The 18,580-nt window shown below is 44.0% G+C and overlaps 1 protein-coding gene across 1 annotated transcript in view; it reads left to right on the top strand.

Annotated features, from left to right (window-relative positions):
- Positions 1-18,580, top strand: part of LOC121284726 (insulin-like growth factor 2 mRNA-binding protein 2) — a 48,917-nt gene that overhangs the window by 15,552 nt on the left and 14,785 nt on the right. Inside the window, exons 5-6 of the mRNA XM_041200277.1 lie at positions 3,134-3,256; positions 7,485-7,553. Coding sequence (XP_041056211.1) covers positions 3,134-3,256; positions 7,485-7,553 — 192 coding nt within the window. The remainder of the gene's footprint in view (positions 1-3,133; positions 3,257-7,484; positions 7,554-18,580) is intronic.

Genomic DNA, 18,580 nt, shown 5'->3' with positions numbered 1-18,580 from the left:
TGGTAGTAACCTCAAATATGCATCCCACCTTCCTATAGCCTATCTCCCCCTTGCTTACCACCTATCCATCTTTGCCTTAAAAATATTCAAAGACTCTGCTTCCACCACCTTTTCAAGAAGAGAGTTCCAAAGACTCACGACCCTCGGAGAAAAAATTTCACCTCATCTCCGTTTTAAATGGGTGACCTCTTATTTTTAAACAGTGACCTCTAGTTCTAGCTTCTCCCACAAGAGAAAACATCTTCTCCACATCCACCCTGTCAAGTTCCCTCAGGATTTTGTATGTTTCAATCAAGTTTCTTCTTACTCTTCTAAACTCTAGCAGATACAAGCCTAGCCTGTCCAACCTTTCCTCATTAGACAACCAGCCCATTTTGGGTATTAGTTTGATAAATCTTCTCTGAACTGCTTCCAACGCATTTACATCCTTCCTTAGATAAGATGACCAGTACTGTACACTCTACTCAAGATGTCGTCTCACAAGCGCTCTGTATAACTGAAGCATAACCTCCCTACTTTTGTAATCCATTCCCCTTGCAATAAATGATGTCATTCTATTAAGTCCCTAATTACTTGCTGTACCTGCATACTAGCCTTTTGTGATTCATGCACTAAGACAGCCAGATCCCTCTGCATCTCAGAGCTCTGCAACCTCTCACCATTTAGGTAATATGCTTCTCTTTTATTCATCCTGCCTCGTGATTTGATGTGTCTTGTTCTACGGGGCTGAAACACGTACCTTGTGAAAAGTGGACATCCAAAGATTAGAAAGTTGTAAATTGTGGTTCTGGAGAAGGATGGAACAGGTCAGTTGGAGAGAACACGTGAGCAATGAAGAAATTCTCAGGATGGTAGAGGAGGAAAGATCGTTAATGAATGCCACCAAGGGAAGGCAACAAGATTGGACTGGCTATATTCTAAGGCCTGAGAACTTGCCAAACAAGGTGGTTGAAGGGAGATTAGAGTGACGTAGAACAAGGGGGAGAAAGAGAATGCCGATGTTGGACAACTTCAAATTGAAAATTAGGAGGCTTCTACATGCAACTAAAGAGGAAAGTGCAAGACTGTGAGGCGTGGAGAGATGAGCAGAGGGACTGCCTTTAGGTAGATTATCACAACTGCTCTGGGTTATTTATGGTCACTGTCCAGTGACTCTCAGTAGAAAGTATGAGCGTATTGGCAATATCATAATCAAAGAGTTTGAATACACTGTCTAACTCTTTAGCACAAAAGGTCGAGTTATTTTCTTAAGAGTTTTTTCATATTTGAAGATTATTGAAGTCCCAAACCGGTTAAATAAGGCAATGAATAACTGGACGTTCTGCCAGCTGTTTAATTCCCTTCGTAGTTCTGAAATTTTTGAACAAAAATTATACCTCGTTCAGAAGTTAATCTGACCCACTCACACTCTGAAAGAATATTTCACTCTTTATTACGGGACACTTAGCTTTATAAATAGACGCATTTGGGCTGGATTTTGGGTACTGAGGAGGGTCAATGAGGACATTTCCCGGCTTGCCGGATCTGCCTTGGTAAAAGGTGCCCAATACGCACACATTTTGGCCCCGAGGGGTTGGATGTGGGATGGAGTTTTGCCCACCACCTCAGAAACAGTGTGTGCGCAGCTGCAGGTTGGGCAAGTGCCGAGGTGGGCTAGTTAGAAGGCCCACCTCGATTTTATGGGACATGGTCCCAGTTGTGTTGAAGATTTTAGGTCCTAGCCCTCAGCCCTCACACCCACCTCCATCTCCCAGCCCCCATGGTCCCCTATACCTTCCATGCCAACTCATGCCTCCCAACCATCTCCATGGTTCCTCATACTGCCTGTGCCAAATTATACCCCTTCCATGCCCATTTAGCCATATACACTTGTGCACATAACCAAAGAGCCATATCGTAACAATGGCAAGAGTGGAACTGCGGCAAGAAAATAAAACATTCATTCGCAAATCATCTTCAATATGAATACTAGAGGCTTCAAAAACTTCACACCTCTTAACCTTGCCTAAATAAACATTGAGACATTAACAAAAGAGATCACTGAAATAACAATTTATTGTAACCACTTAATGATGTCAATCAAGCAAAGTGAACCATTCACTTCAGTAGCCAAAACAGAACTCCTGCTGAGCTAATGTTTTTATTGGTCTGGGCATCCAGCCAAGCATGCATCTTGAGAGTTGGCTGTGAGCCCATAGCGATGAAAACATTAGCTCGGGGGGTTCCGTTTTGTAAATGGTGTTTTTTACCCCTCTTAGAAGGTGAGTATTGGTCTACCCTGAATTACAGCTGCTAACCCACTCTTGAATCATTCACGTGAGTTTGTCTTCGGCCCATGGGGTGAGGTGTTTTTGTCGTTGTCTGTAAGATGGTGGTCTGCCTTTCGCTCTTGATTAGTCTTTGGGTTGAGCAGCATATGTTCTGTTATGGTGAACCTTTAACCATCATCGATTAACTGAGCAATGCCAGAGGAGAGCTAATCAGGTGACACGGTTTTTCTAAGGACTGTTGCACTATTCTAAGGAATAATAATGGAAGCATCATTCTGCTACTAAGGTGAAACTGTGCCTTTTAAGGACACAAAGTCCAGTAGCTTGTAAATAAAGAGGCTGAGGTCAGTCAGAATTTAATTGCTACTACGTAAGGATATTGGGATCAGTGAGAGTTTAATTGCTGTTTGGTTAGATTGGAATATGCTCATTAGTTTCAGGCTATCATTTAGAAGCATTCAGCCCCTTAAAGACTGTTCTGCAGCTGTAATGTAATGTGATGCCTGCACAGGCTGATTCCAGTTTCTATGTGCTGTTGTGATAACACAGTTGGCTTTCAGCACCTGTGGGTCAACAATGAGGAAAGGGACTATAGTTATCCTGCTGCTGGCTTCAGACGTGTACAATGATGTCAGGTGAAAACAGGAACCATAGTCAGTGTTACCCCTGGTCGAAAAATTCAGTACTAGTCACAGTTGCACGTAAGGAATGGTTAGTTGGGTGATGAGCAACTGGAGGCGCCATTGTCCGTCAAATAGTCCTGTGGGGAAAGAGAGAGAACGAGGGGATTAGGAAAAGGGGCAAGAAACCCAGCAGACACCAGTCATCTCCATTTCAGCTTATGCACATTCTTTTGTTTTCAGCAACAGGCAAACTTGATCCCGGGGTTGAATTTAAATGCCCTGGGGATTTTCTCGTCGGGACTGCCGGTGCTTCCATCGACAAGTAGGCCCCGTGGAGCTGCTCCTTCCTACAGTCCGTTTGCGGTGAGTGTCCTTCTCTTCTTCACTGCTTCTAGTCGCTTGTAGCAAACTTTGCTATAAATCATGGGGAGCTGGGATCATCATCTCACAGCCTGAAGGCGTGTGTCCCTGCGCAGCAACACTGCAGATTATTATGGGGTGCAGGTCCTGGTGCAGATTATTGTGGGGTGCAGGTCCTGGTGCAGATTGTTATGGGGTGCAGGTCCTAGTGCAGATTATTATGGGGTGCAAGGCCTGGTGCAGATTATTATGGGGTGCAGGTCCTGGTGCAGATTATTATGGGGTGCAGGTCCTGGTGCAGATTATTATGGGGTGCAGGTCCTGGTGCAGATTATTATGGGGTGCAGGGCCTGGTGCAGATTATTATGGGGTGCAGGGCCTGGTGCAGGTCCTGGTGCAGATTATTATGGGGTGCAGGTCCTGGTGCAGATTATTATGGGGTGCAGGTCCTGGTGCAGATTATTATGAGGTGCAGGGCCTGGTGCAGATTATTATGGGGTGCAGGCCTGGGTGCAGATTATTATGAGGTGCAGGGCCTGGTGCAGATTATTATGGGGTGCAGGCCTGGGTGCAGATTATTATGGGGTGCAGGGCCTGGTGCAGATTGTTATGGGGTGCAGGGCCTGGTGCAGATTATTGAGGTGCAGGGCATGGTGCAGATTGTTATGGGGTGCAGGCCCGGGTGCAGATTATTATGGGGTGCAGGGCCTGGTGCAGATTATTATGGGGTGCAGGCCCGGGTGCAGAGTATTACGGGATGGAGCCCCCCTCAATGGTGCTGGGTATTATAGAATGGAGTCGTCCCATGCAGGGTATTATTGGATGAAGCCCCACCCTTGGCCCTCCCCCCCCCCCCCCCCCCCCCCCCCAACACCCCACCTTGGTACAGAATTTTATGGATGAAGCCCCTTGTCCTTGGTAAAGGGTATTATGGGATGGAGAAGCTCCCAGTGCATTGTGGGATGGAGAGAGCACACATTTCTCAGAGAGCTCTGACCAGGATGCCTGACTCATTTTGTAGTTTAAGGTAGGGAATAAGTAAAGGTCACTTGCCTGCAAAAGGCTTCTTATTCTTTTGGTGCCTCCTTGTGCCTGAGAGTTTCTAACAAGCCCATAATTACCAACATTGGCTGACGAAATGTTGCAACCGGTGGTCTAAATCTTGCTTGGGCTTCCATTCTACAGGTCCTGACAGCTCTGTGGCCCAAATGGCCATTCTCACTGTGTGCTCCTAGACCATGAGTGTTGATAGCTAATCTTGATCCTGTCCTCACCTAAGTTTGACACATGCACTTACCAGGGATGAATCCTGCCAGCTACAGACCCATTGGCCTGACTCTATTGAGTGGAATATGGTGCGAAAACTGCTCTTAAATGAGGGGAGCACAGTTCCTGAAGGAGAAATCTGCCCTGACCAACCTCATTGACTTTTTTTTGATGCAAAGATATTCCAATTTGTCTGGCTTAAGCTAACATAAGCATCTAATATTAAACTTCTATTCAATGAATAGAAGTTGTTTTCATTTATATATTGCCTTTCAAGTCCTTGAATCATCCAAATGTGCTTCATAGTCAACGAGGTATTTTCTGAATTTTAATCAGCAAGATCCCACAAATAGCAAATAAAATTTGAACCAGTTAATGACTAATGTTGTTTGAGGGATAAATATTGGCCAGGACACTAGAAAACATTCTTGTAGCTCTTCAAGTTGTGTAGTCGCACATTTTACATTCACTTGAGCAGGTGGAGTAGTGTTAGCTTGGAATTATGTGCTCAAGTTCTGGAAGGGGAGATGGTGCCATAGTGGTAATGTTACTAGAGTATTAATCCGGGCTAATGCTGTAGGGACACAGGTTCTTTTTCAATCACGGCAGCTTGTGGAATTTAAATTCATCTAATTAATTTGTAAAAAGTAAATCTGGAATTGAAAAGCTCAGTAATAGTGATAGAAACTATGATGAAAACCTATCTAGTTCACTAATGCCCTTTAGGGAATGAAATCTGCCATCCTTACCTGGTGTGGCCTACATGTGTCTCCAGACTCTCAGCAATGTGGTTGACAATTAACTGCCCTGAAAGGCAATTACGATTGGACAACAAATGCTGGCCTCGCCGGTGACACCCATATCCCATGAAATGATAAAAATAAGCCTTCTGTCTCAGGCACAAGGATATTCAGGGGCCAAGCTGACTTTGGTAATTCCTTTTGAGTTTTGATTTGGAAAGACAAAGCTACAAATGTGTGTAATTCAGTTCCAGTGAGGTGCTGCCTACTGTGTTCAGTAACTTGGTCTTTAGCAGGATTTGTCATGAAAAAAGAAGAAGCCTCATACCTACTTGGAGTTGTCACGTGGTGTGGATTTCTTTTATAAAGAAGATCAAGAGACTTAATGTCTTCAAAAAACGCACTGGACATCACTGCATCTTGGCAGGACCTGAGCAGGAAAGAGCACGAAAATGTATCTGAATTTTATCTCCAAGTCTGCTTTGAGAATAGCTGGCAGATAAACACGAAGGCCAGAAGGTGCCAATTGTAGCAGATCACAGCTCATTCCAGTAACGTCCCTACCTGCTCTTTTAACTGGGGGTGAACGTCGATACTGGATCTTGGAGTCAGCATGAATTACAACACTGAGATTTATTAAACTGAAGATCCAAACAGCTGCAGTTGATGGGTTTGGAATTTTCTGGAGGATTGGGATAGAAAAGGGTCATTTTGTATACTTATTGGGAAGTTCTGAAAGAAGGTGGAAGGAATTGTACCTTCTGTAAATGATAAGCTCTACACTTTGACTGCTATTGGATGGTGCACGTAGATCCTATCATGCCCACCTCACTGCAGAAGTACAAGGGTTCTGAGTCTTCACAATGAGTTGGGAGAAGTCCATGGTTGCTTTCAAACAGGTATTGGTTAATGTGAGGGGATACTTCACATCTAAGAGGCTAACCTATAGGATAGTAAGGAAAAGTCACTGACACTGTTAGACCCAGAGGCTGTTTGGATTGTGGGGATAAAGTTAGGGTATTCACTTCATCATTTACCAGAGTCAAATATTGTTGCAGATAACGTATTGACTCTTAATTATAAGAGAAACTTGAGGTTTCGCATTGGTCCAACGTCTGACCAATTATTGTCATCTACTCTGTTATCCAACTGAGCAGGATCGTTATGTTGTAGTCTGAGTTTCATTCTGAAGGACTTTTCATGTTTCCGGCATCCGTTGTATTCTGTTTTTATTTTTATTTTCTTCTGAAGGTCAGTGCTTCCATGTCATGTTCAAACTGGGTCTTAAATTCAGCACCGATGTTACGACAGTGAAACCTGACAGCCAATGTACTTGTGCTTTACACACAGCTCACATAATTATCATGCTAGATTTCTTTCTTCTGTCACAGTCAGTATGGTGGTCTCTGCCCTCCCCCACCCCTTTCTTTCTCCCTCCCGCCCTCTTTTTTTCTCTTTTTCTTTCTCGCTCTTGCTCTCTCTCTGTCACTCTCTGTTTACCCCCACACCATCTGTTTCTCGTGGTCCCTCCAGTTTCTCTAACGTGCTTTCTCTCTCCCCGTACTCTCCAGCCCTCCATCTCTCTCCTCTCTCCTTTCTCTGCCCTCGCCCCCCCCACCCCCCCACCGCGCTTCTTTCTCTCTTGCTCACAGTACGCCTATCACACTCTTGTGCGCTTGCTCTCATTTCAGCTTACTACTACTTACTTCTATTTCACTGTTTTGATCTATGTCACTTTTTCTGTCTTTCTTTATCTCCACCTCACTCTATCCCTCTTTCTTAAATATCTCTTTATCTCTGTCTCTCACGCTTTTCCACCTTCTTCTCAATCTCTGTCTTTTTTCTTTCCCTTTATTTCACTCTGCCTATCTCTACATATTGATTTGTTTCTCTTTCTCACACTGTCTGTCAGAATTTGGATAACCTATGCCCACAGTGGAATGGATTGAGACACATTTTACACAATGCAGATAGGCAGGAGTTTCTTTACACCAGCCTGATCTGCACTGAGATCAAATATTCTCATCAGTACCCAGTCCCAGTGTTTGTGCGTGTTACATTCAGCAGGTCTTGTCCGAGTGCCACTAGAGATAGCAGGTCACCTAATTCCTGTTTCAAAATGACCCTTGATTGAAAGAGAGGTGAGTAATTTTTAAGAATGTAATAAATATAACTACTTTTACCAAACCGGGAATGACTGATGTCTTTTTCCTCTCCAAATGTAGAGTCAACTGTGCTACCCGGGTGGTCTGTATAGTACACCAGCAGTCGGTACAATGGCCCAGCCGTATTCTGTAAGTGCCATACCCTGAACATGTGCCAAGGAAGCACAACCTTGTACACGCGTATGTACCCACTCCTGCCCGCACACAGCTCTCGCTGACTTGCCCTCCACTGTCCTATCCCTTTCTGCTGCTCAATCTAGCAACCTTAACCCATATACTGAAAAAATCCTCAGTTGCTGTAACTTCACTGCTATTTCAACAAAGCCCCAACCTCAGTCAAATAGTACCTTAAACATACCAGATGGAAACATTACCAAGTACAACAACAACTCGCTTTTAACACTGTGAAGTGTTCATGGTGTTTCGCAGGAGCACTTCCAAACAAAGTTTGACACCAAGCCACAAAAAGAGATGTTAGAACAGGTGATTGGAAGGTTGGCCAAAGAGGTGGGTTTGAAGGAGCATCTTGGAGGAGGTGGAAGGGGTTAGGGCAGACAAATTCAGAGCTTAAGGTCGAGATGGTTGAAGGCATGGCTGCCAGTGATGGGGTGAAGGGTGCAAGATGCCAAACTTGGAAGAGTGGAGACAGCTCGGAGAGTTGTAGGATAGGAGGAGGTAACAGGGATAAAGAAGAGTAAGGCCATATAGGGATTGGGAAACAATGATGAGACTTAAATTTTGAAGAGTTGCTAGACCGGGAGCTGTACGACAGCAAAGCACGGAAGTGAAGGGGGAATGGGACTTGGTGCAAGTTAAGATACGGGCAGCAGAGGTTTGGTTGAGCTGAAGATTATGGAGAGTTGAAAATGGGAGGTTGGCTAAGAGAGAATTGGAATTGTCGCATCTGGTGGTGACGAGCAATAATTTGAAGAGAAGGTGAGGGTTATAGAGCAGTGGACTGGGCTTGTGGGGCGGTGGACTGGCCAATGTTATGAATAGCAAGGCTTTGTTACATCTGAGTTAAGGGGTCAGTGAAAAGGGCTGGGCTATGATTCTCTGCCTGCCAGTTTGGGGTAGTGAATGAGTTGAAACAAAGTTTACTAATGATAATCTGTGATGAATTTGTAAGATCCAAGGTTGAGATGGAAGTGATAGGACCAATTGTGTGGATGATTGCAGTTATGACAGTGAGTTCTCTGATTTGAGATTATCGGTCAGCTGTAGAGAGTATTTGTGTTTCCTTTTGAATGGCTCAGTCAGTGAATGCATTATAGTGGTCATCCCTGCGTCATGCCTCTTGGTCCTGATCACCAATGAGGGGCGGAATAGAGGGGATAGAGAACATGTGGACTACAGGTTTTGCTTGACTGTGAAGCCCCACATTGCTGAACAATCTGCTGCTACTTACTGTGCAATCAGACTGGAAAAATTGAGCAAAAGACAGACAGCAGCCTTTGGATTCATGCCCCAGTGTGCGCCCATGTCCATAATGCTGTGCCCCAACATGGGCACTTGCCCATAATGCCGTGCCCTAATGCGGGCCTGTGTCTGTAATGCTGTGCCCCAACGTGGACCCGTGTCTGTAATGCTGTGCCCCCGCGCGGGCCCGTGTCTGTAATGCTGTGTTCCAATGCGGGCCCGTGTCTGTAATGCTGTGCCCCAACGTGGACCCGTGTCTGTAATGCTGTGCCCCGCGCAGGCCCGTGTCCGTAATGCCGTGTTCCAACGAGGGCCCGTGTCCGTAATGCCGTGCCCCAACGCGGGCCCGTGTCCGTAATGCCGTGCCCCAACGGGGCCCGTGTCCGTAATGCCGTGCCCCAACGCGGGCCCGTGTCCGTAATGCCGTGCCCCAACGCGGGCCCGTGTCCATAATGCCGTGCCCCAACGCGGGCCCGTGTCCGTAATGCCGTGCCCCAACGCGGGCCCGTGTCCGTAATGCCGTGCCCCAACACGGGCCCGTGTCCGTAATGCCGTGTCCCAGGCTGTGTTTACATCTTCAGAAGAGGACAGGAAAAGAAAAATATCTTGTCTCCGTGTTCGATGAACCGATCCGAGTGTGACAACTTTCCATACTATCTGGAGTGACAAATGTGATGGAGTGTCTCCCTGATCTGTGAGTTGCTGGAGGTTAGGGAGCGAAGTATCAACTGAGCAATGCTCAACCTCAGCCCTTAATTCTCTTGAAAATATTTACCTGCAGAGAAACCCTGGGTTAGATGTTGGCCTTTCACCTCTAGTTCTGCCATTCAAAACCATCTCTGATTGGTGAGATCAAAGTCTCCTCTTCTGATGGGATGTGAACTGAGTTTGCCCAGTCTAAACTGCACGGAGCACAAAATTGCCACTTAAATTGGTTAGCTCGCTGGAGGCTGCAGGATGGCTGATGCAGGGGATAGAAAACGACAAAACAATGGAGTAACAGAGAGCATTTCTGAGCACTGTATAATAGTGTCTAACCTATGCTGTACCTGCCCTGAGTATGTTTGGGACTGTGTGGAATAAACTTTACTCTGACTAATCTTGAGCTTCATTTCCATTACTAGTGGTCCTTGTAGAAATGAGCGGAAAATTCACAAGAAAACAGATGTACAGGTCGAATACCCTTTATCCGTACATCTGAAAACCGAACACTTTTTTGAACAGCTGTGCAGTTATTTGTATGTTAATTATAATATGATATTACAAGTGCAATAAGTGTTAACAGGTAAGAAGTTGATGTGTGAGATCTTGGCAACTGGAGAAACAATTTGTAAACTGTAGCTGGCCTAGGCTTAGGCTATTGTAATGAAGTAGGCCTAAGGTGTATATATGGTAGATTCGAAAACTGAAGATATCTGAATACCGAAACGCAATCAGCCCCAGGGGTTTCAGATAAAGGATATTCAAACCTGTGTTAAAAGTGCAGCTACACTGGTGAGGCTTGACTGGTGTATTTTGAGTTGCTGAAGATTACATGGTAACAGAGACCTTTAGTTACTGATCCTTTTGTTTTGGAACACACTAAAGTCTATGGAGAACTCCTGTCTTTTTTCTCTACACTCTGCTATGGTGTCTGCAGCTGTCTCCAAAGTTCTTCTATGAAGCCAATGGAAGTACATTGGTCCAAATTGCAGAGTCAAAATCTACTCTCAGCAGTAAGGCAATGCAAATGTACAGAAAGGGTGGAGAATTGAGAAGATACATAGAAAATAGGAGCAGGAGTAGATCATTCAGCCCTTCGAGCCTGCTGCACCATTCAATACAATCATGGTTGATCCTCCATCTCAATGCTATGCTCCTGCTCTCTCCCGATACCTCTTGATGCTTTTAAAGTCCAGGAATCTACCTATTTCCTCCTTAAGTATATTCAGTGACTTGGCCTCTACAGCCCTCTATGGTAGAGAATTCAACAGGTTCACCACCCTCTGAGTAAAGAAATTTCTCCTCATCTCACTCCTAAATGGCCTACCAAGTATCCTAGATCTGTGACCCCTTGTTCTAGACCCCCAACCAGAGGGAACATCATCCCTGCATCTAGTCTGTCCATCCCTTTCAGAATTTTATCCATTTCAATGAGACCCCCTCTCATTCTTCTAAACTCCAGTGAATACAAGCCTAGCTGGCCAAATCTCTCCTCATGAGACAATCCTGCCTTCCCAGGTATCAGTCTGATGAACCTTTGCTGCACTCCCTCTATGGTAAGTATGTCCTTTCTTAGGTAAGGAGACCAAAATTGCATACACTACTCCAGGTATGGTCTCACCAAGGCCCTGTACAGTTGCAGTAAGACATCCTTGCTCCTGTACTCATGTCCTCTCGCAATGAAGGCCAACATACCACTTGCCACCTTAATTGCATTCTGCACCTGCATGCTTGCTTTCAATGATTGGTGTACAAGGATACCCATGTCCCTTTGTATATCAACATTTCACAATCTATCACCATTTAAATAATACTCTGCCATTCTGTTTTTCCTACTGAAGTGGATAACTTCTTTATCCACTTTATACTGCATCTGCCATGTATTTGCTCCCTCGCTCAACTTGTCTAAATTGCCTTGAAGCCTCTTAACATCCTCCACACCACTCTTATTCCCATCTAGTTTTGTGTCACCAGCAAACTTGAAAATATTACATTTGGTTCCCTCATCTAAATCATTGATATGTATTGTGAATAGCTGGGGCCCAAGCACTGATCCCTGTCGTACCCCACTAGTCACCGCCTGCCATTCCAAAAAAAACTCATTTATTCCTATTCTCTGTTTCCTGCCTGTTAATCAATTCTCAATCCATGCCAATATATTACCCCCAATCCCATGTGCTTTAATTTTACACACTAACCTCTTATTTGGGACTTAATCAAAAGCTTTCTGAAAATCCAAATGCACCACATCCACTGGTTCTCCCTTATCTATTCTGCTAGTTATTTCCTCAAAAATCTCTAGTAAGTTTGTCAAACATGATTTCCTTTTCATAAATCAGTGTTGACTTTGTCTAATCCCATTGGTATTTTCTAAATGTCCTTAGACAAGAGACCATTCCCAGAGGAAGTATGGGAACACTAGAGAAAAGGGAAAGAATGAGAGGAAGAAATGAAACAGGCAGCAGATCTGAGAGCAGACATTTCATTTGGAACACATTGGCCCCATCAGTCCACTCCAGCAGGAGTGAGCTCAGGCCCATGCCAGTGCTGAGCTCTGATCAAAGGTCTCCACACCAGGTTATCGCACCTCCCCATGGACACTGACAAGTCCCTCCCCCACCTGTGGAGTGTGCCAAGGGGCTGCCAGTCTAATGACCTCTACATGGGCCAAAGCACCAAGATCTTCTCCAATGCCGTACCCAGGCCAGGAGCCTGTGGTCTGTTGTGAGGAGCACAGTGTTACTCCAGGTGGATCCTTTTGCTCCCTGTATGCTGGTGAGCTACCTGATCCCTTTTATTAAACTGAAGAAGCTATATTGTGGCTGATGATTTTAACTAGGGAGAAAAGTTCTGGGACATGTACAAGGCTTTCAAATGGCCTTGTCAAACTCCAGCCCTACACCAGGGTTTTTGTTAAAACAGCTGCCAGTGTTTGATATTGGATTATGAGCTTCCTGCCGCCTTCATTTCTGATTTGTGCAGAGCTCAGACACATCTATGGCTCAAGGCCCTATATTCACTCTCACTCCATGATCAGAATTTGTACTGGCATCCCTGGATGGTGAGGGCAAAGTCAATCAGACTGCTCCTTTGTGTGTGTGTACCTGTGTTGAGGGGTGTCACAACTTAGTAAGATTATGGAGCCCAGCATAGCAGTAACCCTGGTAGGGAAGGGGAGATGTATCCAGTTTAAATGTGTTGCAGTACGGAGACTCTGAGAATCCCAGAGGGACTCTGCTCATCACTGTCTTAACACTCAGTGAATTCTCATCACTGTCTTAACACTCAGTGAATTCCAGACAGTGAGTCAGTGACACTGAGGGGAATCAGTTTAAATCCCATTGGTGTGTACATCCATTTGGCAAGATGGACTGGCCCCAATCACTGCAGTAACTGCACTCATGTGACAATGTTTGAAAAAGGTGGATACCATCACTTTAATGGGAAATGCATACATCAACTTGCTATAGCCCAGTGCCAGTGCTGTAGCGTAACGTAAAAAGGTGTATGGTCTCTCACCATGCCAGTTTATTGAGGTAATTCAAGACCTGGCCATCTGTCTTGCATGTCGCAGGTCACCAGGGTCAGTCTCCCTCTGTTACTCAGTCTCTGTGCTGTGTGCCCTTCTTTAGTTGTCCAGGGTGTTGCCATGTTGTATTTAACTTTGTTTTTCAATGTTGGTTTTCCAGCATGAGTTCGACGCAGAGTTAAACTCACTACGCTGTATCTCAATATCAGCCCCAACCTCAGGAATTCCCCTGACTGTAGTAGGATGAGGTTTCTCTCACCACCAGTCCGAAGGAACCCCTTCCCCCAACCATTCTCCAAACCAAAACCTCTTTGTGACCGCATGGAGCTTGGATAAGTGTATCACAGAGACCCTAATAGCAGTGGACAGAGAAGGCTTTCCTTAATCAGTCTGTGTCGAGTTTGAATCCAGGTCCCAGGATACGGTTTTGTGTGCAACATACTCCTGGTTCCTTGGCTTTCAGTGGCTTGTCAGCTGACAGTCATCATATTTCTACTGCATTCTCCAGCTGTCCTTCCAATTAATACAAAGTTGAGTATCAGTGGCACTTGGCTAACATTTCTTTTCATAGAATCATAAAATCTTACAGTATAACCCATTCTACCTGTACTGTACCATGACTCACTGGGGATAGTGCACTGCAATATCAAGCCCCACTGCTCCCTGAGCCACGACAAACGTGAAGAAGTTTGATCAACCCACCTAATTGTTTAATTTAGGTTAACAAAATTTGAGCACCAGGTTTGTAAACTTAATAAGTAAATAACTGTTTATTGAACAAACTGTCTTTAACCAGTGGCAAAAGAAGGAAATATGCTAATTTCTAACTCTATAACCTAAACTCTACCCCTTCTTAAAACCTTATACACACATACAAGACGCACAAGACACTCAAAAACACGGACTTTAAGGGTGGGATAAAACAGTTTCATAGCATGAACTCCAGAGTATAGGATTCGATGGGTTGATTTTGATCGATGTCTTCCAAATTCCTTTCAGTTCTTTATTAATGACATGAGATGGTCTTTAGTTCACTGGTTGAGCATTTGCCTTTCAATGCCTCTAACAGTAATTTTCCCCTTTGCCTCTTGACAGGAGTTTTCACAGAGAGAGAGCAGGTTATAGAGATATGAGGAGAAAAGGCCAACTAGCTATTATTGTAGAATTACTGGAATCTTACACACACAGGAGAGAGAGGTTTTAAGTCTTTTTCCTTTCAGGCTAGGAGCTATTCTGCTGCAGTGCTGTTGCACAAACCCCGGTCACCTAGTCAGGAGCCAATGAAAACGTTGCCAGGCGGTTCCCCATTAGACCAGACTCCTCCTCTGCACGTCCTGTTGTTCATGGCGCGCTTTGTTCCCGGACAGCAACATTGTATATATCCCTCTCTCTTTTCCAGTAGACATGTCCTTCAAAATACAGCCATTGTAATTTTAATCCACAGTCCAACAGAAATAACAAGATATGTTCTTTGCATGCCTCCACCCTTAAAAGAAATGAAATGCCATTTCAAAAATGCGTTTCATCAAAAGGCATGCAACACATGGATAACAAAACACGAGACTTACTTACTTTCATCATCCCTTCCTCTTATATAATCGTCAGCATTTCTTATCCCTTTAACTTATTTTAGTATTTTACACCCAGGACAATGCATCTGTGATCACATTATCTTTGCCAGCAATGTCGGCATCTTTACACTGAATGGTTGAAACAATAGACTCCATCTAAACAGTCTCGCATTTCAAGTTTTAAACTTTTCAATACATGCCAGTGGATTATGGTTAGTGTAGATTAATGTTTCTTTGTTATCGTGTCGGACATAAATTTCAAAGTGTTGAAGGGATAACAACAATGCTAGGGTTTCTTTTTCTACTGTAGAGTACTTCCTCTCATATTGATTTAGTTTCTTGGAGAAGTACCCCACCCACTTCTCTAATTGATCATCTTATAATAGGACTGCACCTACCCCCAAGTCACTAGCATCAATTGCTATTTTAAAAGTTTTGGTAAAGTCAGGAGTGGCCAACACTGGTTTTCATTTATTAAGATTGCCTTCAGCTTTTCACAGGCTGCTTGGCATTCTGCTGACCATACCACCTTTGCTGAGAAGTACAGCTATTGTGCTGAAGTTAGGCACAAATTTCCAATAAAACCCACAAATTCCTAAAAACCTCATGATTTCTCGTGCTACTTTACATGCTCCCATGAGTCTTTCTAGAAACATGGACCCGTAATCCAACATGGAAGATTTGTCTTTCTGCTTTAGAAACCTTTCCTTAATCACGTTTAATGGGCCTCTTATTTCATGACCATAGATCAATTCCATTGGACTAATCCAGTAGGTTCATTCGGAGAATTTCTGGCAGCAAATTTTAAGAAACCTAATCTTTTGTCCCAATCCTTTGGGTATTGGCAATAGGTCTTAATCATGGTTTTGAGAGTCTGATGGTATCTCTGTAAAGCTCCCCCTGTGCCTGTGGGTGATAGGTGGTAGACTTTAGTTGTTTGATACCCAAACTGCTGATTATGTTCTGGAAAATTTTAGACATGAAGTTAGAACTTGGTCAGATTTTATTTCAATTGGTAAGACATAATGAGTATAAAACTTGAGTTAACTTTTCTACTACCACCTTAGCTGTAATTGTCCTTAAAGGAATAGCTTCATGAAATCAGATTGTAAGGATATACTGATATCCTGCTTTTGTTTTGGGTAATGGTCCTACACAATCTACTAATACCCAACTGAATGGCCCTTCAAAAACTTGTATGTGTATTAAAGGTGCTGGTTTGATTACATGTTGAGGTTTACCTACTACCTGACATGTATGACACGTTTTACAAAATTGCACTACTTCCTTATGAAGTCTTGGCCAGGTAAAATGCCTGTTTATTGACGCTTGGGTTTTCCATGTTCCTACATAACCTGCCGTAGGAGTTTTATGTGCTACTCGCAATATCTTACTATATTTGGGGTTACCACTATCTGATGAACAACTGTCCATTCCTTATCCGCAGGTCTGTGAGGATGTCTCCACTTCCTCATCAGAACTCAGTTTTTAATGTATAGCATTCCGGAACTCCTTCCGCCTCAGCTTCAGTGTGAGCTGATTTTACTAACTTGTTTAACTCTGGATCTGCTTTCTGAGCCTCAATTAATGAAGATCTGCCAAACACTTCCTTAGAATTATCCTCATCCTTAAAGAAAGTTTCGGCTACTCTAACATCTGCTCGTGGTATTACTTTGACCTCTGATGATGGACTTTATTTAGCCATTGCTCCGGTCACCACATGCAATGGAAAAATATCAGGAACTTGTTCTTGTAGCTGCTCTGTCTCTTTAGCTTCTCTCGGACTTTCCATAATTATGAGCGAAGCTATAACCTTCACTCCTGCCAAATCATTCCCCAGGAGTAAATCAACTCCATCCATGGGTAATTTCTTAACCACTCCTACAACAACTGATCCAGACAACAAATCACACTCCAATTACATTTTGTACAATGGAAGCAGGATATACTCTCCACTTATCCTGTTTACCAATACTTTGGCTTTCATTGAGCTCTCTGGAGGGAAAACTAGGCCCTTCTCCAGCAAAAGAGTTTGAGTAGCTCCCTTAATATAGTTATAGGTTTAGTTAATTGAGTAGCTGCCTTAATATAGTTATGGGTTTAGCTGCATCATTTGATGAAAAAGAGGTTATCTTTCCTTTAGACAAAAACCCTTTATATCTCTCAATTACCCTATTCACATCACCTGCATTCATAGCAGTGTTTACCTCCAGTCCCTTATTTGTAGTTAAAGCTGCAATTTGATCCTTGGTATTTTCTTTTTGAGTTCCCTTTTCGGACTTATTCTTATGAACACCAATATGCCCCATTGGCTTCCCTCACAACTTCCAGCATTCTGAACGAATGTGTCCCACTTAATTACAATGGAAACACTTAGGACTTTGAGTTTCACTCCACCCTCAGTACCTTCCTTGATGATCTGGAGAGGAGATCTCAGGTATTCCCAGCTATCCATTCTTTACCCTTGCTACTTGCCTTCCTTTCACTTTCCCACTTTCTATCCTTTTTAAATTTATGGGGGTGATGAGAAAAATGTTTAGCTTTATGGATCAGCTCATAATCATCAGCCCTCACTGCTGTCTGCCTAGCAGCTGCAACCCTTTGGTCTTCAACATGGGTTCTTATTACAGAAAGTAGGGAGTTTTTAAATTCTTCCAAGGAAATGGTCTCTCAGAACTTCATAGGTAGTTTCAGCTAATGCTCATACCTACCTGCCAAAACTTTTTTCTTCTCCGCCGATGCTGCCAGACCTGCTGAGTTTTTCCAGGTAATTCTGTTTTTGTTTTGGATTTCCAGCATCCGCAGTTTTTTTGTTTTTATCTACTTTGCTTAACCCTTTTCAAATTCAATGTGAGCTTTCCCAGGCTGTTTCCTTAAATTTCAAAACTTTGCCTGTTTCTTCAGGGGCCAACTCATGCACTCAAAATGGCCTTTTTCACCACATCATAATCCCTAGAAGCCTCCTCCGACAGCAAAGCATAAATTTCCAATGCTCTATTTGTCAATTTCGTCTGCATGGGCAATGTCCAGTTTTCTTTTGGCCAGGTCATCTGTTTAGCAACCTTCTCAAATGAAGAATGCTTCAACATCCCTTTCCTCAATCTTTGGAAGAGCTTGTACAAATGTAAAAATCTCCCCACTGGGTTCTGTTATGGAAATAAGTCCTGCCTCACTTACTGGTGTCTCTTTTTCAACTGCCAGCATTCTCAGCTGGAATTCGCACGCTCTCTCTCGTTCGCTCGCTCTCTCGTTCGCTCTCTCTCCTCTCTTTTTCTCTTTCCTGCCTGTCTAACCTCACTATGTCTAACTCCCTTTGAAATGCTCTCTCTTTCCTTATTTTTTCTTTTTCTGCTGCCTCTAGTTTCAATTATTTTTATTTGCAACTGAATTTGAGCCCGTTCAATGAAACACAGCTTGAAGAACTTGGTATCTCAAGCATTCCTTCCAATTTTAAATGCTGTGCCATCTCTTCGATTATCTCTGCCTTCCTGGCTTTGGCAGGCAATCCTACTCTTAGGGCAGAATCTTCTGTTCGGCGATGGGGGTGGCGGGGTCTGCTCGCCAACACGGGGTGGCGTCAGGCGTGAGTCCTGACGTCACCCCACGTCAATTAGATTTTCAGTTCAGCGGGCGCGCAGCTGAACTGTCAAAAGCCTATTAAAGCCATTAAAAAAGCAATTAGCATGATTAATGGACCTGCCCATCCAACCTTAAAATTGGCGGGCAGACCGGGCTTCTGAAAAAACATGAAACCTCATCCATGGGCTGGATGACACATGAGTGGATGTGTCAGTAGTTAATTCCCCCCCTCCTTTATTGAAAGGAGGCAGCACTTTGCCTCAGGGAGATGAGTGCGTTTTTTCGCGCACGTGTGCGTAAGAGCACACTCCCGGCTCAGGAAATCACCCCCTCCCCCACTGCCTGCACAGGGAGCA

The sequence above is a fragment of the Carcharodon carcharias genome, chromosome 12 (assembly GCF_017639515.1).
Source record: "Carcharodon carcharias isolate sCarCar2 chromosome 12, sCarCar2.pri, whole genome shotgun sequence".
Lineage (NCBI taxonomy): Eukaryota > Metazoa > Chordata > Chondrichthyes > Lamniformes > Lamnidae > Carcharodon > Carcharodon carcharias.
The sequence above is the reverse complement of the archived record's forward strand: the minus strand, read 5'-3'. Positions and strand labels throughout refer to the sequence as shown.